The 25654-nt window shown below is 40.2% G+C and overlaps 1 protein-coding gene across 4 annotated transcripts in view; it reads right to left on the reverse strand.

Moving 5' to 3' along the window:
* CACNB3 (calcium voltage-gated channel auxiliary subunit beta 3) overlaps positions 1–25654 on the reverse strand; it is a 307240-nt gene that overhangs the window by 40458 nt on the left and 241128 nt on the right. For 3 of the 4 annotated variants that reach the window (XM_073663795.1, XM_073663794.1, XM_073663793.1), the window contains exons 2-7: positions 17200–17322; positions 12320–12442; positions 11343–11458; positions 11196–11266; positions 6900–6919; positions 103–183 (exon numbers count right to left, since the gene is read on the reverse strand). In XM_073663795.1, the coding sequence (XP_073519896.1) occupies positions 103–183; positions 6900–6919; positions 11196–11266; positions 11343–11458; positions 12320–12442; positions 17200–17322 (534 nt within the window). Of the gene's footprint in view, positions 1–102; positions 184–6899; positions 6920–11195; positions 11267–11342; positions 11459–12319; positions 12443–17199; positions 17323–25654 lie in introns of those variants that run through there. The other variant, XM_073663796.1, reaches the window with a different exon arrangement.

Raw genomic sequence — 25654 nt, forward strand, 5'->3', positions numbered from 1 at the left:
ATCATAAAAAAAGTGAATTTGCATGCTTCTTCTACATTATTTGGTCCCTCATATTTCTCCAATGAAATCTTGATAGCCCTTGCCCCCTCAGTATGACTGTACCTCATATCCTTTGAGAGAAGGCCCAACAAGGACCACTGGGCGCATCGATGGAACAACATCATATGGTGCAACAAGCTCTGCCTGAAAGGCAAACAGATCCGTTTAGCAAGTCTTGCTGAAGCCTCGTACAAATTAACAGATGTGTGCTAAGTGCCTCATGGAACGCCTGCCAGCATCTTGCCATAGCAATTAGTGTTCTTTGGTTACAGTACATAATTAATATTTCACTGGAGACAATGTACATCCAAACCTGATCTACATATCTATGCAAAGGCTAATCCTTTTTACTTAAAGGGATCATGTCACTACCTCTTACATCAGTAAAACACTATCACTGGCTTATCCTGTAGCTTTTTAACTTTCAAAATGTGTGTCAATCTGTAGCTGTATTATGAAAATAAGAAGCTAATAATCCAACATGTGCTGCATGCAAATTATTTACTAAGAATCATGGAGGTGGAGCCAAACATTGGTGCCAAAACCCTAAATACGCCAACTCTAGTTTGACTGATGTCCCTGAGGTCAGGATGTCACCCCGTGAAGAAGCGGCAAGCAATACACATGTTGGTCTACTGGACATTGAGGCACATGGCAGATTAATATAGCATTAAGACATGAGTATTGGTTATTATTTGGTATTCTTATACTTACTGAATAATAACAATTCTAATGGGTAATTATCGGGTGTGGTATCCTCAAATAGAGAGAATTATAGATTCACCAATGTGTCTTTGTTTCCAACGGTTTAACATGGTTATATCTTGATTGACATATGGAGCATTTTTCATTATTCCAATTGTTTTATTGGGGTGCTTTTAAAGATTGTCTGTACTACCATATGTATTTATGTAATAAAGTTGTATTTTAGGAATAATAATTCCAGCGCATTGCCATTTGTTTCTGTATATAATACAATGTTTGATTTAAGAGCTTGAAGGTAATTACACACATGGAGAAAATTGTTGGTACCTTCTGTTAAAGTAAGAAAAACCCACGGTAGTCATTGAAATACCTTGAAACTGACAAAAGTAATTTTCAATTTATATTTACTGAATATGGACTAATGAAAATCAGAGATTGCTATTAAATTGTGGTTCAACAGAAAAAAAAAACTAATGAAAATAGCTTTGACAAAAATGATGGTGCCCCTAGAAAAGATTCAAAATAATTTGACCACAAGGACAAGTTAAACTAAGGTGTGTCCTGTAATTAGCATCACAGGTGTCTTTAAACTTGTAATCAGTCAGTCTGCCTGTTTACAGGGAGAAAAGTAGTCACTGTGCTGTTTGGTATCATGGTGTGTATCACACTGAACATGGACCAAAGAAAGCTAAGGCGAGTGTTGTCTCAGGAGAATACAAAGACAATTATAGACAAACATGTTAAAAGATAAAGGCTATAAGACCACCTCCAAACAGCTTGATATTCCTCCTGTTACTACAGTTGCACATATTATTCAAAAGTTTAAAGAAGTTGTCCACTACTTAGACAATCCCTTCTTATACCCCACACTTGGCCCCGATAAAATAAAAAAAACTTATACTCACCTCCCGTGGCGGCGCCATTCCAGTGGCATCAGCACTCACGGTCCCGAGGCTCCTGTGCGGCTGTGTGACACGTGAGCCAGGTGCCCAATCAGTGCTGGCGTCACTGGCTCCGCCTTCGGACAAATTGAACAATAAGAGGAAGTCTGATCAGCTGCAGCCCAGATTTTCTCTCCATGTTCAATTCGAAAGAAAGCGGGGACAGTGATGCCAGCGCTGATTGGGCACCTACCTCATGTGTCACAACAGCAGCAAGGGAGCCCCGGGACCGCGACTGCTGACACCGCTGGAACGGAGCTGGCACAAAAAGGGAGTATAAGATTTTTTATTTTATATGGGACAAACATTTAGATCAAGGAGGGGGTTTTCCTAGTGGTCGACAACCCCTTTAAGGTTCAGGGGACTGTTGCCAACCTCCCTGAATGTGGCCACAAGAGTGAAATTGAAGAGACGAATAATACAAATGGTAACCTAAGAGCCCAGAACATCCTCAAAAGATATTAAAAGTGAACTCCAAAGTCAAGGTACATCAGTGTCAGATCACACTATCCGTCACTGTATTGGCCAAAGTGGACTTCATGGAAGACAACCAAGGAGAAAACCACTGTTAAAAGCAAATTATAAAGAAGATGGACTGCAATTTGACAAAATGCATATTGACAAGTCCCAAAGCTTCTGGAGAATGTCCTTTGGATAGATGAGACAAAACTGGAGCTTTATGGCAAGTCACATCAACTCTATGTTCACAGACTCAAAAATGAAGCTGAGAAAGAAAAGAACATTGTAGCTACTGTGAAACATGGAGGAGGCTTGGTTATGTTTTGGGGCTGTTTTGCTGCATCTGGCACAGGGTGTGTTGAATCTGTGCAGAGTACAATTAAATTCTCAAAACAATCAGGTCATTCAAGAGCCAAATGTGCTGCCCAATGTCAGAAAGTATGGTCTGAGTCGAAGGTCATAGGTCCTCCAAAATTAGAAAATGCAGCTAAAAATATTCAAGAATGGCTAAGAGCAAAACATTAAACTATTTTGAAGTGGCTTCTATTAGCCCTGATCTAAATCCTATTGAAAATCTGTGGAGGGAGCGGAAACCTGCAGCGTTGAGAAGGCATCCTTCACACCTGAGACAGCTGGAGCAGTTTGCTCACAAGGATTGGGACAAAATACCTGTGGACAGGTGTAGAAGTCTCATTGAGCGTTACAGTAATCGTTTGTTTGCAGTGATTGCTTCAAAACGTTGTGCAACAAAATATTAAATTAAATGCACCTTAATTTTTGTCCAGGGCATTTTCATTACTTTGTTTTATTACATTTTTCTGTCGAACAACAATTCAAAAGCAACGTCTGATTTTCATTAGTTGATATTCAGTAAATTGAAATTGAAAATTACCTTTGTCAGTTTCAAGTTATTAAATATGACCATTGTGGGTTTCTCTTCCTTAAATAGAAGGTACCCACAATTTTGTCCACATGTGTAAAAGTTTTATATTACATCTCAAACCAGTTACAGCATACTTCTGTATAGTAATACATTATATCCTGTCTTATTTTATTATGCGAATTAGTGTGCTCCAACAGCAAATTTATTGTACGGACAACCCTAGTGTCCTTTCAAGGTCGTCAGGACTGACTGCACAGGTATTTCCCAGTCCCCGCTTGCATCACCGGAAAACCTGATGCACTGATCCCCATTGATTATGGCCCTGTCATTCTTGACCGCGGTGATAAAAAGGTTAAATGCCTGGGATTGGAGGTTTGTTCGCATCTGTTAGAGCAAGGCCTAAGCTGTCATATGACTGCCAGCATCGGCTCCAGTCCAGCACACGACACCCAGGCAGGACGGATTCTACAGTGTGGTGAAACTATTGGCTGTAAAATTGATGACCACTGTAAAAACTTTATTGGTAGTTATTAAGTGGTTAATTTAGTGTGAATAGTCAAATAACAAATAAATTCATCTTATGAACAAAGGGGTAGTCATAGGGGCCTCTGTACCTATGCCAAAAGGCCCACAAACACTCCTGACCTGGAATTGGTATAAAAAGGGTGGTTCATATATAGGGTTTTTGGTGACTTCTTTCCCTAAAAATAGCATTATGATTGGGGTATTTTAGCTGAATTTTTAGGGGTTGGTAATGTCTTTATCAAAACACATTATGCTTTAGTTATTGCTTATTCTTTACTGGATGAAAGCAATGCGATATCTAGTGATTCGCTCATTCTTCACCACATCAATTCACAAATGGACGTCTTTTGCAACCACCCAGTGTGCAGAAGGGGATTAAGAGCTTGCAGATATCAGCACTTATTATGCCTGTATCAATCCAGCAATTATTTTTTGTACATTTTCCATCTACAGATAATAACATAGCTGTTATCTACAGTATAATGAAACATTACCTCACATTTAGGGAATCTGTCACCCCCTGGGAGATATCAGACCTCTACTATGGGATATAGAAAAGTAAATCTACAGTATACATACCTGTATGGCCCATAGTAGAGGTTGGATTGCAGAGAAAAGCACTTTAATCAATTCTATCTTGTACAGGCTTGGTGTCCGGGGTACGCCAAGAAAACCCCGCTTAACTGTTTATTATTCCCCGCCTATCTGCTTAGTTACTATATTCCCCCCCTCGCCTGCACATCACAAGGCCCTGTGACATGCACTGTGCTCCCTGACTTCCCGGTCATGCGCAAAGCGCCGCTCACATAGAGCTCACATAGCGCGTGCTTTGCTTCATCCCGACCCTGTCTACCTGTGCACTGCGCCGCAGGTTTCTATTGTGCAAGCGTCGGGAAGTGACAGTGACGCCCTGACGCCTGCGCAATAGAAACCTGCGACGTAGAGCACGGAGAGACAGAGCCGGGATGAAGCAAAGCGTGCTCTATGTGAGCTCTATGTGAGCGGAGCTTTGTGCATGCCCGGGAAGTCAGGGAGCACAGTGCATGTCACAGGGCCTTGTGACGTGCAGGGGAGGGGGGGAATATGATAATTAAACATATAGGCGGGGATCTGGGGGAATAATAAGCACATAGACTGGGATTTCTTGGCGTCCCCCGGACGCCAAGCCTGTGGAAAACAGAAGTGATAAAAACACTTTTCTCTGCAATCAGACCTCTACTATGGGCCATACAGGTATGTATAGATTTACATTTCTATAACCTGTATGCCCATAGTAGAGGTCTGATATCTCCCAGGGGGTGATAAATTCCCTTTAACTATAGTAGGTGCACGGGTTGCAATGGTACCTGGGTCCTGGAGTCTTGGGTTTTGGGGGGGGGGGTTCAAAAAGTCCCTTTTTTCCATATGAGAAGACTATTACTATTAAAGACCTGTGATAGTTGGGGTTTCTGTTGGAGATTTTGCTTTGGGGTCCACAAACTTCAAGATACGCCACTGCTTACCTTTATGTGTCAATTAATTTAGAGCTACGTTCTAGCTCATTACTACGTTTCCAGCACTTTTCCCATCTAATTTAAAAACTATTTGGATTTAATTGGATTTGGGCTTTGTTTTTTTCCTACATATGCAATTTAAAAGGAACACATATCCCCAAATACGCTGACTAAAGAGGACATTAGATGTGAGTGACACGGCTGTCACACTGTCATATCACAGCAAGTCTTCAAAGCTGTGCCCCAGGCTGTACGGTCATGCATGCTGTCATATGGCTGGAGGATTTCCACCACTTATGTGCACTTACTGGGTTATTTACTGTTTAACTTTGTGATTTGGCTTTTTGCCAATATTGCACATTATACAATAATATATTGTGCTGTGGAATATGTTGGCACTATATAAATAAAATTATTATTAAAATAATGTTAAAATCTTTAAATGCATTTAATATGACATAATTAAGAATTTATTATTGGTTTATAATACTACTGTGGCATTTGATGTATATGTGTACTTATTATTTATGTGCTATTTTTAATGTTTTTTTTTATACTGTTGTATATGTTTTAATATTGTGTGTATGTCATCCATTGGGCAATGTAACATTTATGTACTTATCATTAGGCTACTGGCATGTTTAAAGCATTCTACTATGTATTTTATTATTTTCATATCACAGACCATCTTGCTTCCTTATTGTGTTTTAATCAGGTTAGATATACTGTTATACCATCTGCTATAATAAACCACAACTTTAGCTATAAATGGATACAACGAAAACTGTAAGATGTTGTAAAATAACATGGGGTATTAAAATTAAAGACAACACGGTCTTTTTTGTTTCTTAAAGTACCATTCAGAGGTATATTTTAGATTTCAGCACTGGAGCGTTATTACTAATATCTGTTTCCTATAAGTAAAAAAATACCTACCAGTCGCCGACTTGTACTGTTTATGGAGTTGCTCCGGTCCCTTTCCACCACCTTGTGACCATAACTGTGACTGACGGGAAGTCACAGCCAACGGTCACTAGCTCTCTCAATACAAGTCTATGAGAGTCTCGTTCTGAGTCTCCGTCATAGGGCTCATGCACACGACCAATTATATAGGACGAGTGCTATCTGAGATTTCCACAGATAGCACTCGTACCTATGTATTCTATGGGGCTGTGCACATGTCCATTTTTTTCTCGGATCAAGTGGTCTGGGGAAAAAAATCAGAGCATTTATGATTTTGATCAGTGTGTTCAATCAAAATCGTCAATGAAAATGTATGAGTCCATGAAAAACATCGGACCGCACGCGGATGACATCCAAGTACAGTCCGGTTTTCACTGACTGACAGAATGGAGAAGCTATTTTCTTCTCTTCACCTCCGAGAAAAACTGATGACACTCTGATCAAACTCTGATCAGAGTCTAATCAGAATATCAGACCATTTTTCTCAGATGCACCTACCCTTAAATTGGGAAGTGACTTCTTCTCCACTCAGCAAACGCTTGAGTGATCCGGCAAATCCAGTCACATGGACCGGAGTGGCACCAAGTACAACAAAATACCATGACTGATAAGCATTTTACTATCACATAGGAACAGACATTAGTGATACCACTCCGATGCTGAAATATAAAAAAATACAAGAAGTACTTTAATATTATATGACAATCCATATAAATATAACTAGTATTTCCTTCCCAACTACAAGTACAAGACCCCAGCATACTACGCGGCCAATCTGGAGCTGACGCTACATGTGAAGCTGCTTTTTTATATACTGCATTGCTCTACATCAATGAAGTCTGGACATTCACTTCTCTACTTAGACATGCTATCTTCATGAAGAAAACTCACCTGTTTTTGCTTCTGTTTGGCTTATTGGGGAGAAAAGTATTGATATTAAGAACATGTTACTCACACTACAGACTTACAGAGGTGACAAAGTTACTTAAAAGGCCTACTAAATTCTTCACTCTCTTCTATATTTCTGGACTGATAAACATAGCATCACAAATAATCTCAGATCACAGTGCGATGTCCCAATAAATAGACGTTAATGGGTGCACTTCATATAGAAAGTAGTATGTGAATTAAGAACACCCTTCATTTTTACTTGCTGTGCAGACTTGACACTAACCTGTGTTATAAGTCATAGTGCTGTGTACTTCGAGCATGTACAGTGGTGCATGAAGTTGGCACTTGGGGCCATTAGGCATGTGGTGGCACAATATGCCTCTATAAAGCACCAAGTTATTTAGATATTCTAGCCTAGAAGCAATGTTAGTGGGGGAGAGCATTTCTTTAATACATCCAAAATTGGAAAGTGCCATGATTTTCATATTGATCCAAATGGAAAAACCCTGCATGCTTACATGAAGACATAAAAAGCCATGCTATAAGCTTACCGACATTTGTGGGTGCTGCATTACATCCCTGTATACTTTGGGGCGGTATATAGCTTTGATAGGACCAGTTGTGCGAGACCTCAATTTAGGTTTTCAGAAGTACAAACAAGTTAGGGAACAACGAAGCACAGCGAGTTATGCTGTTTTCTTAACTGCAGAGTTATGGGAATGGTATAACTCACTGAGCTAGATTGTTTCGGTAATTCCCATTAACCTTTATAGCAGTTACAGGAGTAATGAAACCCAGCCCTCTTGGCTGTTTTTGTAATACTGGTTGGGGCACAGAGGTAGACAACTGAATCTCAGGCATGGACAGCAGAGATGAGAATAACCCTTTAATACATGCTGGTCCGAGCAGGGCGAGAATTATGGATACAACCAAGCTTGTTTCTGCAACTCCAATAACTGGAATTTACAGAAACGGCGTCGTACAATCAACTACATTGTTTCTATAACTCAAATGGCTGAGATGGGAATACCTCTTTAACTAACCTCACTATGGTGCCGCATGCGCAGGAAAAGGCCAAAGAGCCCCAGTGCATGTGCACTGCAGTACTTTACTGTGCCCTCGTCAGGGCAGAGAAGTACGCCTGCGCAGGAGCGCGATGCCGGGCAACACTGTGTGGATGACCTAGGATGCGTCATCCACATGGAACAGAGAAGGAGGACGGCATCGCAAGAAGAAGGGAGGCGCCGGACCAAAACAGCAACGCGCATCAGACCCCCTTCCCCTGCAGGCAAGTTTTATCAAAGCTCTTTTTCTTGTCTTGCAGGCCGGATCGGGGGCATATAAAGAGCATATAAGAATGCTGTATATCAGGCCTGAAAAGTGGTGGCCTTACCTCATATTGGACAAACCTAATGACAGGTTCCCTTCAAGTGGAGTGCTTAGTAAAGGTGCCACCATCCCTTCTGCTTTATACAGTACAGACCAAAAGTTTGGACACACCTTCTCATTTAAAGATTTTTCTGTATTTTCATGACTATGAAAATTGTACATTCACACTGAAGACATCAAAACTATGAATTAACACATGTGGAATTATATACTTAACAAAAAAGTGTGAAACAACTGAAAATATGTCTTATATTCTAGGTTCTTCAAAGTAGCCACCTTTTGCTTTGATGATTGCTTTGCACACACTTGGCATTCTCTTGATGAGCTTCAAGAGGTAGTCACCAGAAATAGTCTTCCAACAATCTTGAAGAAGTTCCCAGAGATGCTTAGCACTTGTTGGCCCTTTTGCCTTCACTCTGCGGTCCAGCTCACCCCAAACCATCTCGATTGGGTTCAGGTCTGGTGACTGTGGAGGCCAGGTCATCTGGCGTAGCACCCCATCACTCTCCTTCTTCGTCAAATAGTCCTTACACAGCCTGGAGGTGTGTTTGAGGTCATTGTCCTGCTGAAAAATAAATGATGGTCCAACTAAATGCAAACCGGATGGAATAGCATGCCGCTGCAAGATGCTGTGGTAGCCATGCTGGTTCAGTATGCCTTCAATTTTGAATAAATCCCCAACAGTGTCACCAGAAAAGCACCCCAACACCATCACACCTTCTCCTCCATGCTTCACGGTGGGAACCAGGCATGTAGAGTCCATCCGTTCACCTTTTCTGCGTCGAACAAAGACACGGTGGTTGAAACCAAAGATCTCAAATTTGGACTCATCAGACAAAAGCACAGATTTCCACTGGTCTAATGTCCATTCCTTGTGGTCTTTAGCCCAAACAAGTCTCTTCTGCTTGTTGCCTGTCCTTAGCAGTGGTTTCCTAGCAGCTATTTTACCATGAAGGCCTGCTGCACAAAGTCTCCTCTTAACAGTTGTTGTAGAGATGTGTCTGCTGCTAGAACTTTGTGTGGCATCGACCTGGTCTCTAATCTGAGCTGCTGTTAACCTGCGATTTCTGAGGCTGGTGACTTGGATAAAGTTATCCTCAGAAGCAGAGGTGACTCTTGGTCTTCCTTTCCTGGGGCGGTCCTCATGTGAGCCAGTTTCTTTGTAGCGCTTGATGGTTTTTGCAACTGCACTTGGGGACACTTTCAAAGTTTTCCCAATTTTTCGCACTGACTGACCTTTATTTCTTAAAGTAATGATGGCCACTTGTTTTTCTTTACTTAGCTGCTTTTTTCTTGCCATAATACAAATTCTAACAGTCTATTCAGTAGGACTATCAGCTGTGTAACCACCAGACTTCTGCACAACACAACTGATGGTCCCAACCCCATTTATAAGGCAAGAAATCCCACTTATTGAACCTGACAGGGCACACCTGTGAAGTGAAAACCATTTCCGGTGACTACCTCTTGAAGCTCATCGAGAGAATGCCAAGAGTGTGCAAAGCAGTCATCAAAGCAAAATGTGGCTACTTTGAAGAACCTAGAATATAAGACATATTCTCAGTTGTTTCACACTTTTTTGTTAAGTATATAATTCCACATGTGTTAATTCATAGTTTTGATGCCTTCAGTTTGAATGTACAATTTTCATAGTCATGAAAATACAGAAAAATCTTTAAATGAGAAGGTGTGTCCAAACTTTTGGTCTGTACTGTACATGTGACTGTGACGGGTCTGCTCTGTGCGGCAATACCAAACACAGTGCTGGGATGAATGTGGCACCGTGCCTGGTAAAAGCAGAAGGGGATAAGGTGCTCCACCAAACAATATTCTTATAATTTATGAAGGTTCCAGCTGATCTCAATCACAAACTGGTGGCATATATTTTAGCCAAAGGCAGAATAGTTGTATTATTGTGGCTGAAATACAGTATATACGGTATTGCACAGGAAAAAAAAGATGGAAAAATAAATGCTTCACTGACCTAAGACCAGTGCTGTGTTTTATTAATTTCCTCTTGGGAAATTTCTCCTGCATTTGTATTTGCAATAGCAGCAAAATTAATGAAGTACCAGAGTCATTGGAAGCGATCACAGCTAATAAAGGACACATATCCTGGTCTGTGCACACGTAATAACGGATAGATATATCGCTGTGTGAGCTGATATTGTTGGAAGGAAGGGAACCTCATCCTGACAATGTATTGTACTGACTAACTCCATACAGCAGGGAGAAAAAGAATAAGAGGCTGAAATCATGAGGCAAACTGTCAGAGATCAGAAATAAAGCTAATGAAGTATATCACCTTAATAGTTTAAAGGGAAGCTGTCACCAGGTTTATCCTTCCTAATCTGAGAGCAGCTGGAAGTAGGGGCAGATACCCCTATTCTAGCTGTGTCATTTACTGGTCTCTTTGCTGTAGCTTGGGTAAAATCACTATTTTATCTTCTGCATCTCTGTTCTGTTCAACCCCTGCATACAAACCCCTGTCCAAATAATCAGCTGCAATCCAATGCTGTCCTGTATACAAACATTACAGCATGGGATCGCAGCTGATTAGTTCTGTGAGGTAAAACATGTTTTTAAACAGATAGAAAAATGTTTTACCTCACAGAAATAATCCACGGCAATTCCATGCTGTCCTGTCTGTATCCTCTCTTTTGCTTCCTCCCCTGACCAGGAGCTGTGGTATGATCAGATCATGGCAAGGGCACATTCATCAGATTCTCAGCACAGGAACATTTTTTTGAATACATTCAATTGTAGAAATTATTATTCAAAGATCTATTGATTAAAATGTACAATGTTAGTGGTAAAACCCCTTTAAGGAAAAATGGCCACTTCATCGGAGAGAATATTGTTTCATAATAAACAATGTTATCGTTCTAGGAAAAACACAATCCTTACCCATTGATGGGGGAGGCGAACGCCGATTGATTGAGACCATGTCTCCCAAACCAGAAGTGGCACCTGATCGCCTGAATACAAGAAAAAACATTACTTTGGCAATTAACAATGTGTCTTATTGAAATCAATAAGGAATGTAGAATTTACCTTGCTTTCTGCTCCTGCTTCAGTCGAATGGCCTCTAGCCTCTGAGGGCTTGGAATGAAGGCGATGTCTCCCCCCTCTTTCACTAGCCTCCCGATCCACCAGTCATTGTTGTATTTCTGGGAAGTGGATAAAAAAGGAATGGTAAACTAGGAAATAGGTTAATTTAGTGACATGCCCACTGTATACATACACTACATAACCAAAAGTAAGCCCACCTGCCACAACAAGGCGGCCTTAATCAGATGACCATTCACACTTAAAGGGAGTGCGTCAGCACAAAATGACTGTTCAAACCAAGCACAGGTGCTCGGTGCACCCTCGGTGTGACTGAGCAGTTCAGCGCAACTTCCCACCTACTTGTTTCCTATCTATTTTCACCCTCCTATTACGCCTATAAAGCTAGAGCTGTCAATCAGGGAAGGGGATGGAGGTGAAGATAGTTGTAAAACAAGTAGGGGTAGAGGTGCACTGAACTATATGACTATGCCAAGGGTGCCCCAATGCCTATTGTTGTGAGGTGGGCTTGTATAATCTTATTAATAGATGTGGTAATAACCTTATATTTATAAGCATTGTCTCTCCCGGGGATTGCATTTACAGTTGAAACAGAAGTTTACATACACTATATAAAAAGACACATATGCATGTTTTTTCAATATCTGACAAGAAATCAGAATAAACCTTTCCTGTTTTAGGTCAATTAGGATTACCATAATTTTTAATATTTGCCAAATGCCAGAATAATGAGAGAGAATTTTTTAAGGCATTTTTATTACTTACTGCAAAGTCAAAAGATTACTATGCCTATGTAAATCGATCATATTAGCAAATATCAGCATAGATCTTACTGAAATATCCACCAAATAAAACATGTGCATCTTCTGGTTCCAATTATTTATTATGTTAAACAAAATAATACATAGGATTAGAATACAATGTACTTTCTGAATTTCAACTTCACTTATTTTCATGTTCACCTCTTTGATGTGTAGAAAATCTTTGGCTTCAAAGTTGATAGCAGTTCCCTGAACTGGGCATTCTTCATCCAAAGCTCCACAGTAACTGACATTGGTCCTAACGGCAAAGGCAACGGGCTTGAGCTGCAGAAGGAAATGCCATTTAGTATGTTTCTCGCAAATGATTGTCTTATTATATGATCAGATATCACATTATAAATGGACTGGATGGATATGTTTAGATTTTGTACATAGAGAAAATCCCCCTCCCCCCAAAAAAAACCAACATCTGCGTTTGCTTGTTGAAGGTGTAACCCCCTACACACCATCAATTAACAGAATGGCTGAATAGGGCAAAGCTGCAGAACCAGGTGCAGCAAAAGAGACTTTCTAATATGTATGGAGGGTATGCATAGGGTCTTCATCATTTATTGTGACTCCAAATATACACTTTTCCAGAATGTTGAAGCACAGTAGCAATTTTCAGGCAAAGTGTATTTTTCCAGTAGCAGTTTAATACAAGCATCATGCAGGGATGTAATTACAGATTGTGCAGCAAACGTGTAGTTAACTATAGTTTACATCCTTCAATGTAAAAAAGCATCCTGTTGTAATATCTGACGTCGTTAAAGCCAGAATGTGGAGAACAACACATTTAAGCCTGATGGATCACTGCATTGCTCACCATAAAACTGTAAATACAAATCTATTTTTTTGCAATGAATTGATCATGTTAATGAAAACTAATCTCTAATGCAACTAACTGGTCATTGTTAAGAAAACAATGATATATGTGGGGATAAATGCGTACAGCAAACCTCCCGTGCACTTTTCTGTCTCAGTAGAATAAGGAATATGGCCAATCAGCGGCGGCAGTCAGTGGACCAGGACCGATTCGGCGGCTCATCAGTGCAATATTTAACTCCCTAGCTTTCTGTTCCTTGTCTAATACTCAGGACTGTTTCTTAGTGTTCTGATCAAGCTTTTTCACAACTGCTCTTCTGCATTAACCCCTCGATGCATATTCTGGTTTGACCCAATACAGTGTAGACTTTGTCTGCTCTGCTTATTCTGTCTTCTGATTCTGTCCTTCATATTGATCCGCTGGTTTGATCCTGACGTTTTTTTTTCTCTTAGTTTTCTGTACCAGTCATCAATTACTGTGCTCTACAGACATAATCTGAGAGGCCCTGCAACAAACTCAAGATCCCATTTGACAGGTTAAATGAATTGTCAAAGACTGATAGAGTAGGTTATCGGTGTGAGATTGAGGGGTGCTGGGTGTTGGACTCACACTAAATTGCTGCAAGAACTGATATTATATATGGGGTGGAACATTACAACCCCCTACAGTGCTTAGTGGCCCCCAATGAGACCTAGTTTATATCCTATTCACCCCTTTAAAGGGTGAAAACCAGGGAGAACCTTAGCCTCTGCTAACAGTGGCCAACTAAAGGTCTGTTTCTGGAAGATTGTTTTGAGTTCACAAATTTGTGATGACACTATAGTATTCATTTATTAGGGATTTTTGGCTAGTAATCCTTGAGTGACAGGCGTTATTGGGAGTACGGTACATAGACATATACAAATGGTGGTACTTGGCTGGTGCATTAGATCTGCCTTTGATGAGGCACTGTGGCTTGTTGCTGTAGAGAGACTGATGTTACTCATCATGGCACCATGGCTACACTAATGAAAGCCCTATGGTGGTCACAGATCTAAGTATAGTCAAATAAACGGTTAGTGAGACCCTGCAGCTGATAGTATGGTGACAATGAAGAGGGAAACAAAACAATGCTGAAATCAGATATCTGTTAACTTACCTGTGTTGTCCACCTGAAGGCATGCATGACCCCTGATCCCATGTGTCCTGATCCCAGTACATATATAGAAATACAATCTTTTGCAATAATTCAAGAATTGAAACAATAAGAGTTCTTTATTGTAATTCGGAAGGTTACATTTTGTATTAAAAGTTTTTTTCAGGAACTTTAACGCGCACCTGTCAACAGGATTGTGCTCAGTAAACTACATACACTGTCAGGTGGGCGACATTACACTGATTAAAATGATACCTTGGTTAATGAAATCCATCCTGTGGTTCTTGTGTAATCTATACTTTCAGTTTGGAGATAATGATATGCTCGTGCTCCGGTGTGGCCTGTGTGGGGTGCTCTATCTGGTGCTCTGCTTACATATTCATCTGTATGCTCTTATGACAGCTCACTGTGCCTTAACTGACCTGACTCCTATTTTACATAATGCATCTAGTAGTGCGAGGCTAGGTAAAATAGGAGGCAGGTCAGTGAAGGCACAGTGAGATGTCATAAGAGCATACAGATGAATATGTAAGCAGAGCACCAGATAGGGCGCCCCCCACAGGCCGCCCTGGAGCATGAGCATATCATTGTCTTCAAACTGAAAGTAAAGATTACACAAGAACCACAGGACGGATTTCATCAACCAAGATATGGCGCCCACCTGATAGTGTATGTAGTTTACTGAGCATAATCCTGCTGACAGGTGCGCTTTAATCTTGGTGTCCCATGCTTAGGATAGCCCATCAAGATCAGACTGGTGGCGACCCCTTCATTATTTACAAGACACAGCTGTGTATATTTTGTAGTGGCCGAGCTGGATATTACCCTTCACTTCTGTTCTACTGAATGGGACTAGGACTCATGACCTGAAATACTGGACACAACCACTACAAAAGTACGGCACTGTGCCTGATAAAAGGGGTTTCGGTGTTCATTAGTTCCTTCAATCACCTGATCAGAATACAACACTGAACTCTCTTGTAGCTATTGTTCAACTAATGCACCAATCTTTTTTTCCCACCAGATACTAGACATACATACAGCAAAACATAGACACGCAGCACGTAGTTTCTGATAATATATATATTTGATAGACAAAGAAAGTCATTCCTTTATTTTTGCAAACGCCTCTATGATGTGAATAATGCATTTTACCATTTTATGCCATTTTCTTATTTATTTGGACACTACATGTATATTATTAACTTTATAGATAAAATACAATCAATATCTAATGGCAGAAACAGGAAATACACTGCAATGTAGTCGGTCCAAATAATCCTAATAGAACCTGTCATGTCCAAAAGTGCTATTTAAGTTATAGCATTAATCTGCAGGTAAATAGCATTTAAATCATGTCCGGCAGGTAACTGGGACAGTGGCGACAGGGAGAAAATTAAGTTGTATGCTCCCTGAAGCCAGTCATCAGGGAAGTGCAGGAAGCAGTTACAGTCACCACTCACTAGGCAGGGAAAGCGCTGTACTTACTTCCTGGCACTTTGACAGCCTGCACAGCAAACACACTGCAGAGCATTCTGAAAATCAAAGTACAGGGGAGTGATTACAACGCGCTCACGGTATAGTGAGTGGTGACTGTAACTGCTCCCTGCACCGCCCTGATGACTGGAAGTAAGCGGCTGCAGGGAGAATATAACTTTATTTTCTCCCTTAAGCTGTCGCACCAGTTACCTGCCAGACAGGATTTAAATGCTATTTGCCTGCAAATTATCACTAAATCTGCAGGTATATAGCGTTTTTGAAGTTGATAGGTTCCCTTTAACATTCAATCCTTTGCCTTAGAGTACTTGCTTTAGGACACCCTTCCCTTACCAAATGCCATTTTTTTCAGAAAAAATAGGAAATATGAGTAGGCATAAGTTTGAGTGTAAAATAACCAAATGACCGCATTATGAGTATATTCCAGGTACATCGCTACCTCTAATACATACTTTTGGTTGCATGTAATGCCAAACATATTCACTGCCGTTAAGACACTACTAGTGGGGTTTGTGCAATACATCTAATCTGTTTGGACAGGTATATGCCTGGACACCAATTTAAAGGTACTTATGCCAATATCCAACAAAGTTCCTTAGGATCAGTTCAACACAAACATTAAAGCGAAGCGGTCAATAGAAAAAAAAATGCTATTAACCTGAACATATTAAGTTAATCTGCAAGTTAATAGTGTTATTAACCTGCCCGGCACCCACACTTAGCCAAATGCTGCCGGAAAAAAATTAACTTTATTTCCCCTGGCAGCGTTCGGGTTTCAGTCAAGGGGGTAGCAGTTCAGTAACCGCTGTAATTGCGCCCCGACACTGACTGACAGCCAACCCCAATGCAGAGCCAGTGTCAGTCAGGGCCGGTGGCGCGGTTATAGCGGTCGATCAGTATACACAGAGCGGTTACGGAACCCGCACCGGTGCCGCCCTCGTGACTGAAACCTGAACGCTGCTGGGAGTAATAAAGTTCATTTTCTCCCTGCAGCGTTTTGCTAAGTACAGGTAGTTAGACTATTAACTTGCAGATTAACCCTATATCTGCAGATTAATAGTGATTCTTTCTGGTGACAGATTCCCTTTAAAAAAAACAAGCTAATCTGCTGATCACTGGGGATAAGACTACAGGGACCCCCAGTGATCCAGAGATTCAGTAGAGGGCTCTGCAGCCCCATCTTGAATGGAGCATTGGTGTGCATGCTTGGTCTCTGGTCCATTTATGGTCAATAGGACTACCGGAAATAGTGACATTTCAATGGTTGAGGGTTAACTTATTTTTTTGCGTGAATAAACCTTTAAAGTTAGGTCATTTAAAAATGGAAGCCTGAGGGATGGTAGAGGCATGTGTGAAGTAGAGACTTACAATGTATAAAGAGTCTCTAAAACTTTCTGCAGAGCTCTTGGAAGATAAAAGCCTTAAATTACCAGTATAATTGGAAGAGAAAACAATAACATGTTTCAAACCCTAATGCAGATTCACTCCAAAATGTACAGCAAACACCTTATGACAAAAGTAAAAATAGTAGGAAATTGATTGCCAAATTGATATCCTGGGAATAGCTGGCCAACAGATACATACCCTGGCTCTGTCGAGCTGTTGCTGAGCCTGCCTCTCCACCTCGCGGCGGGCAGCCTCCCGATCCTCCTCCAGTGACACGTCGGAGTCTAACGATGGACGACTTGTGTAGGAATCAGCTGAACCCTGTAATGAAAACATATTTTTTTAAGGAATTATTCCTCGAGTCACCATAGTTTAATTTTACATCTGGATATTCTGAGCTAAAACATTCAATGCAGAATAATTTGCAAAAACACACATGAAACGAATTGTCGGTCAAAAGCAAGACCCTAAACAAGAAAACTATGCTGCCACACAGGAACAGACAAAATGAACAATCCCAAGGCCCAAGGTAGAGAAGAACACATTCATTGCTTGGAAGGCTTAGCTGGGGTTGTCAGATTTGTTAGGCACAGGAAACTTGCCACTAAAACAAATTGCCTTTGACTGTTTAAAACCAGCAGTGACAGTCATGGACACAAATGTGAAACCTCTGATAAATGTTTGTGGCCTGATGATACCATCAATCTGTTCTCGGATCTCGGATAATGACAACATGTCAAGACAAGACTGATCTGGAGTAATAGAGTACACAGTGATTTCTTCTTATAGACTAAGGGCACATGCACAGTACCATATTGCAGCTCCAAGGTGTGCACTACAAGGACCAAGGTCCACAGCTGTCTTCAAGGTCATGAAGGGGTAGCTATACAGAATGCCAAACCGCTCCATCAGATGCCAAATTTTAAAAATATTCTCTACCAAAAAGCATTGCCTCTGTAATGCGGAGTTGAATGGTCACTATATCAGTCCATAGCATGCTAGGACTTTGTGTGCTTCTGTACAGGCATGAAGCCTATCCTTATCCTGTGTCAGTAAGGAGACCCAAAGGGAAGAACTGCCAAACGTATCCATCCTCCCAAGTGATAACACACAGAATGCACGTTCTTTCAAGCATAGCTACATAAGAGGAGTGCGACCATGAAATTTAGCCCAATGTTTAAAGAATGGGAATTTTTTAATTTATTTTTTTTCTTTAATTTATGTATTTTTCTTCTACTGCGGCTGCCATATGCATTTGCTTCTGTGTAATGTGTAAGTACATAACTCTTACGCAAAGCAGATACAGAACATAAAGGGGATAAGTGAGGAGTTATGGTCTAAGACACCAAGTCCTATGCTGTGGCTGTACCAGCTTTGAACTGCAGATGCTACCGACAAGCGAAGTTCTGGGTCTGTATTATTAGGACCAGAAATATTTGGACAGAGACAGAATCTTTGTGATTTGGGCTCTGCATGCCACTATTTTTGATTAAAAATTAAAGAACTGAGATGCAATTGAAGTGTAGGCTTTTAGGTTTAATTAAAGGGGTTAAACAAAAATATCCTGTGAAACGTTTAGGATTTGCAATGATTTTTCTACAAAACCTCCTCATTTCAGGGGCTCAAAGGTAATTGGGCAAACTAACTATACCATAAATAAAATGTTATTTTTTAATACTTTGTTGAGAATCCTTTGCAGGCAATAACTGCCTTAGGTCTAGAAGCCATGGTCGTTATCAAAAGCTGGGTTTCCTCCTTTGTGATGCTTTACCAGGCCTTTATTGCAGCGGACTTCAGTTGTTGCTTGTTTGTGGGTCTTTCTGCCTTAAGTTTTGTCTTAAGCATGTGAAATGCATGCTTGATGGGGTTGAGATCTTATGATTGACTCAGACATTGCCAAATATGCCACTTTTTTTACTTAAACTCCTGTGTTGCTTTTGCAGTATGTTTTATGTCATTGTCCATCTGTACTGTGAAGCGCTGTCCAAACAACCTTGCTGCATTTGGTTGAATCTGAGCAAAAATTATAGCCCTGTACACGTCAGAAGTCATCCGGCTGCTTCTGTCTTCAGTCACATCATCAATAAATACTAGAAATACTACCGACATAGTGCCATTGGAAGCCATAAATGCCCATGCCATCACACTGCCTCCACCATGTTTGAGGGAGGATGAACTGTTCTTTGGATAATGAACTGTTCCAAGGATTCTCCATACTTTCTTGTTTCCATTATTCTGGTACAGGTTAATCTTATTTTCATCTGTCCAAGGAATGCTTTCCCATAACTGGGCTTGCTTCAATAGGTGTTATTTTGGCAAAGTCTAATCTGCCGTTTCTATTTTTAAGGCTGATTAATGGTTTGCACCTTATGGTGAACCCTCTATATTTGCTCTCATGAAGTCTTCTCTTTATGGTAGACTTAGATACTGAAACACCTACTTCCTGGAGAGTTTTCTTCACTTGGGTGTATGTTGTGAAGGGGATTTTCTTCACCATGGAAAGGATGCTATAATCATCTAGCACTGTTATCTTTTGTTGATGTCAAGGCGTTTTGAATTCCTAAGCTCAGCAGTGCATTCTTTTTTTTTTTGGCCACTCCTAACATTTCTGCTGACTCCCAGATTTTTTCTTTTTCTTCAGCCTAATGATGGTCTGTTTCTGCTCCATTGAGAGCTCATTTGATGACATGTTGTGGGTTCACAGCAGCAGCTTTCAAATGCAAATGGCACACCTGGAATCAGCTCCAGATCTTTTACCTACTTAATTGATAATGGATTAACAAGGGAATAGCTGATGCAGCCCATTAAAGAGTTTTTGAGATAATTGCCCAATTACTTTTGGTCTCTTTAAAATGAGGCAGCTACATATTAAAGAGCTGTAATTCCTAAACCCTTATTCAACTTAGGATGTGAATGGCCTCAAATTAAAACGGAGATTGTGCACTTTAAGCCCATATTGATTATATAACTGTATACTGAATATGTTTTTGTAAACAAGTAAAGTGCCAGAACTTGTGTGTCACTGTCCAAATATTTCTGGACCTATCTTTATTACAGGGGGAGCATGGTGCCATGTCTATGGAGCTTAACGCGATGCACTGGGCTCCACTGCTCCTACTGAGCCAGCGCAAACCAGGACCTGAATACTGTAAATAATCTTTACAGTGACAGCTTCTGGCAATGCAGGTCTTGTAGAACGCAGACTGTATCTAAGAGGTGAAGGATCACGGCATTGTGTATATAGTGGGTGGAGAGTAGCATCCTGGTGAGCAGCACTACTTTCCACCAACACAGGGGAGATCCTGGCCTCATTTAGCTACATGCTCTGTATATCACAGTGCAGTCACCAACAGTCTAAAAGGGTGCTAAATTTCCAAACCTCATGAGCCACTGATAAATCTGGAAAATTTTAGACTGTCTAGAATAAATTGTGATCATAAATAACATCCTCTTCTCTCCTTTTCTCTATATCGCGCTCTCTTTCTCTCTATGTATAATACAGAACTGTGCAAAAAATTTGGTAGGTGTGTAGAAAATGCTGCAAAGAAAGAATGCTTTCAATTAAAGTGCAAAGTTAATGAACAAAAAATAAATCTAAATCAAATCATTATTGGATGTGATCATTTGGATTTTGTTTATTGATAAAAAATAAACCATTAACATTTCTATTTTTTAAAGCAGTTTTACTTTGCATCATTTTTCCATATCCGCCTAAAACGTTTGCACTGTACTGTTAGTAAAATATAATGAAATATGGAAGTATTTTTTTGATGTGTTTTAAATACATATGAAAAAAAAAATTAAATATCTAATTTTATTGTTTTACAACACATTCACATTAAGACTCATCATTCCTCATATGCTACAAATCCCAATGTATCAGGTACCACCAGCTCCTAGGACAATGTTTTAATAAAGCACAAATTCTTGGTTGGACCTGTTCCCATCATGAACAAAAGTTCCTTAATCTCTGCCATAGAATAAATGATAGTCTTTTTCTTCTGGTACTTTGCAGATTTCAGCATCTTTAAAAATAGATGTGACTCTTAAAAATTGTATTTTTATCTTTATTTAACCAAGATGAGTAATTCAAAAATGTGCAAGATAAGCAAAGTTTATATTCCACAAGCAATAATGATCCCTCACAATAATTGTGTATCGCAGAAAACATGATTGGATACAGTCAACCTGAAATATGTGAAATCATTAGGAATCATTATTAAATTTATTCTAAAATGATGATGATTCATAATCAAAATATGAAGATGAAATATTATTCTGAAGGCTTATCAGATGCTAATGAACATTGATGCCCATGGATCATGGCTGTTCAGCGATTGTATTGCTGGGCTTTTTTTTGCTAATAGGACACTATTCTAAGCTGAGCGTTAGCTGTCCCTTTGTATATTTAATAGGGTTAACCTTTAATTTTCAGTTGGTCTATGGCCAGGTATACAATACAGACAAACCTAAATCAATAATTAATACTTCTTCCTACAAGACAATTTACTATATCATATGTAGTAATTGAAAGCATACACCCATAAGCCATATAATGAACGGACCTTTTTCTATTGGATGTATGTATCTATTGACTTAATGTGTTTAATTGTGTCACAATTTGGAGCAGTGTAGTGGAGTAAAGTAAGCCAAATAATAAATGGTGTAAAGTTAACATAAAAAGGCACCAAATTTCCAAATCGAATGAGCCATTTTGACTGCATAGTACAAGTTTACTAAAATTTAGACATCGTTTTTGTAAATTTTGTGGCATTACGATGCCCTCCTGCTGCTAATTAAAGGGGTATTCTATCTACAAAAAGTTATCACCTATCCAGATAATCTGTAATAACTTCTAGATCAGACTGCTAGAACAAGGCTCTTTTGTCTCCTGTCTAAAAGTAGCATACTCGACCACTGCTCCATTCATTTTCTATTAGGCTTCCGGAGAAAGGTGATAAATGTGCAAAAGTTTCCCGTTCTGACGATTGGTGGAGATCTCTGAGGTTGGACAACCACAAATCTAGAAGTTATTACCTATTCTTTGGATGATAACTAATTGTAACTGATAAACTCCTTGAATCAGCACATGTTCATCTAGGGAAAAGAGCGGGAGAGATGGAAAGATTCCACCGAGTCGGTTAAACAAAACTTTACTTGCAGTGAGAATAATTGTTAAGGCAACCCTCCATCCCATATTAAGTGGGACTATACATTTTCTAAAGTATAGTCGCTATACCCAATACCATCCTATTCACATTCAGAATGTGAATAGGAAAACAAATACTTGCAAGTTGCGCACATTTTCAGTGTTTGCATCATGCTTGACAAAAGGTTGAAGAAATGAATGTTGTGTACCCGTAGGGTGCATGGTAAATGACTTTTAGACTAATGTATTATCCCTTTCGCCGTGTCACGTATTGGGAGGCAAATTTTGCATATGCTGTTTTTTTATTACACTGGCATATAAGCCAGCAGTCTAAATAAATTTGCCCCATTAGGGTCATATAAGATGTCTGGAGCGAAAGCCTGAAAACATTTGGTAAAGGCAAACAGTTATAAGTCATGAAAAAGGTTTGGAGGGGGCATGCCAAAAATATTGTTTGAGCAGTGCACAAAGGACTTTTAGACCAAAAGCTAGAAATGCATTTGGTCTAATTGTAACACAAGTACAACTTGTAAATTTGCTTTCGAGCTTTAATATTGAATTAAAATGTAACAATACACAGCTCTTCTAAGGTCCCTATGTTGTGAGAGATCGCTTCCATATACAAGCTCCACATATGAGCCATCATCCAGTGTGTGCTCTTAATTTGCCCGCAGATCAGAAGGATGACAAAGCCGCCTATGCTCCCCTCCTCCATCTCAAGCTTTCCTCCTGAGGTAATAGGCTCTCAGAGGATTACAGGTCTGTCTCAGCAGTACAGTACGGCTGCAAATAACAGGCAAACACTTTTGCAACCATTAACTTTGAGTGATAAATGAGCTGATGTCAGAATCTACTCAAAGCAGTATGAGCACGTCAGCTAGAGATAGGATTATAGCGTCTGAGAAGACCTAAGGCTCTGATTTGTTAATGCTACCATGCAAGCTTTACAATGCTTGGCCAGCTACAACCATTATGTGCTAAACACAGAATTAGGTCTGGATGGTCCTACAGGTGTATTGATTATACGTAGTTTATCCTGTCACCAGGAGAATGTGGAGATACCACTGCAGAACCCAAGAGTGAAGACCAACATCTTTGTATAGTCAATTATTGGTTAACCATTCTTCACTTCTGCTCAACAATTATCATCATTTACACCTTTTTAGGTTTTATAAATCATATACTAATTTGCTATGGTTAACATAGCAGTGATGTATTCCATGCCAATTTGTGGCCCACATTAAGCCCTACTAGGGAATATGGATTTCATAGAGGAAGTCTCATATCAAGACTCCCCTCTATAAGACAGAATGGAAAGCTACCAAAAAAGTGATGGACTCCCAAACAGCCATGTATTACATGAATGGCCTTTTACTTGAAATGTAAAGCCAACTTTATCTTCTTCCTGAAACATCAACTATTTGTTAGGGGTATGAATAGATGAATCAATATGGAAGCACAGGCTTCCAAATGAAATGAAGAGACAAAAACCCTGTTTAAAATAGCACAATATACAAATATTTAGGCATTAGTGATGAGTGAGCGTGCTCGTTTAACCCTTTCGCCGAGCACGCTCGGGTGCTTTCTGAGTATCTTCGGCATGCTCGTACAGTGGTGGCCAAAAGTATTGGCACCCCTGCAATCCTGTCAGATAATACTCAGTTTCTTCCTGAAAATGATTGCAATCACAAATTCTTTGATCTTATTATCTTCATTTAATTTGCTTGCAAGGAAAAAACACAAAAGAGAATGAAGCAAAAATCAAATCATTGATCATTTCACACAAAACTCCAAAAATGGGCCAGACAAAAGTATTGGCACCCTCAGCCTAATACTTGGTTGCACAACCTTTAGCGAAAATAACTGTGAACAACCGCTTCCGGTAACCATCAATGAGTTTCTTACAATGCTCTGCTGGAATTGTAGACCATTCTTCTTTGGCAAACTGCTCCAGGTCCCTGATATTTGAAGGTGCCTTCTCCAAACTGACATTTTGAGATCTCTCCACAGATGTTCTATGGGATTCAGGTCTGGACTCATTGCTGGCAACCTTAGAAGTCTCCAGTGCTTTCTCTCAAACCATTTTATAGTGGTTTTGGAAGTGTGTTTTGGGTCATTGTCCTGTTGGAAGGCCCATGACCTCTGAGGGAGACCCAGCTTTCTCACACTGGGCCCTACATTATGCTGCAAAATTTGTTGGTAGTCTTCAGACTTCATAATGCCATGCACACGGTCAAGCAGTCCAGTGCCAGAGGCAGCAAAGCAACCCCAAAACATCAGGGAACCTCCGCCATGTTTGACTGTAGGGACCGTGTTCTTTTCTTTAAATGCCTCTTTTTTTTTCCTGTACACTCTATGTTGATGCTTTTTCCCAAAAAACTCTACTTTTCTCTCATCTGACCAGAGAACATTCTTCCAAAACGTTTTAGGTTTTCTCAGGTAAGTTTTGGCAAACTCCAACCTGGCTTTTTTATGTCTCGGGGTAAGAAGTGGGGTCTTCCTGGGTATCCTACCATACAGTCCCTTTTCATTCAGACGCCGACGGATAGTACGGGTTGACACTGTTGTACCCTCGGACTGCAGGGCAGCTTGAACTTGTTTGGATGTTAGTCGAGGTTCTTTATCCACCATCCGCACAATCTTGCGTTGAAATCTCTCGTCAATTTGTCTTTTCCGTCCACATCTAGGGAGGTTAGCCACAGTGCCATGGGCTTTAAACTTCTTGATGACACTGCGCACGGAAGACACAGGAACATTCAGGTCTTTGGAGAGGGACTTGTAGCCTTGAGATTGCTCATGCTTCCTCACAATTTGGTTTCTCAAGTCCTCAGACAGTTCTTTGGTCTTCTTTCTTTTCTCCATGCTCAATGTGGTACACACAAGGACACAGGACAGAGGTTGAGTCAACTTTAATCCATGTTAACTGGCTGCAAGTGTGATTTAGTTATTGCCAACACCTGTTAGGTGCCACAGGTAAGTTACAGGTGCTGTTAATTACACGAATTAGAGAAGCATCACATGATTTTTCAAACAGTGCCAATACTTTTGTCCACCCCCTTTTTAGGTTTGGTGTGGAATTATATCCAATTTGGCTTTAGGACAATTCTTTTTGTGTTTTTTCATTGAAGACAAATTAAATGAAGATAATAATACCAAAGAATTTGTGGCCACCACTGTATATTATGTTCGAGTCTCTGCGTCTGCATGATTTACAGCTGTAAGACAGCCTCAACACATGTGAAAAGCCCTAACAAACAGGCAATCCCTAAATTATGCTGACGTAGGGACTCGAACTTAATATATGAGCACGCCGAAGATACTCGGAAAGCACCAGAGCGTGCTCGGCGAAAGGTTTAAAAGAGCACGCTCACTCATCACTTGTAGGCATTAAAAGGGATTGTCTCATTTTCTCCTGCAGGCTGATGTGCTCCTGCTTGATTGACAGTTCAAAACAGCGGCATTGTCACAATGCTGGCCTGATCTGTGAACTCCCCAATGCTGCAG

The sequence above is a fragment of the Phyllobates terribilis genome, unplaced genomic scaffold (assembly GCF_046119375.1).
Source record: "Phyllobates terribilis strain yellow unplaced genomic scaffold, ASM4611937v1 Scaffold_2__4_contigs__length_985480577, whole genome shotgun sequence".
Lineage (NCBI taxonomy): Eukaryota > Metazoa > Chordata > Amphibia > Anura > Dendrobatidae > Phyllobates > Phyllobates terribilis.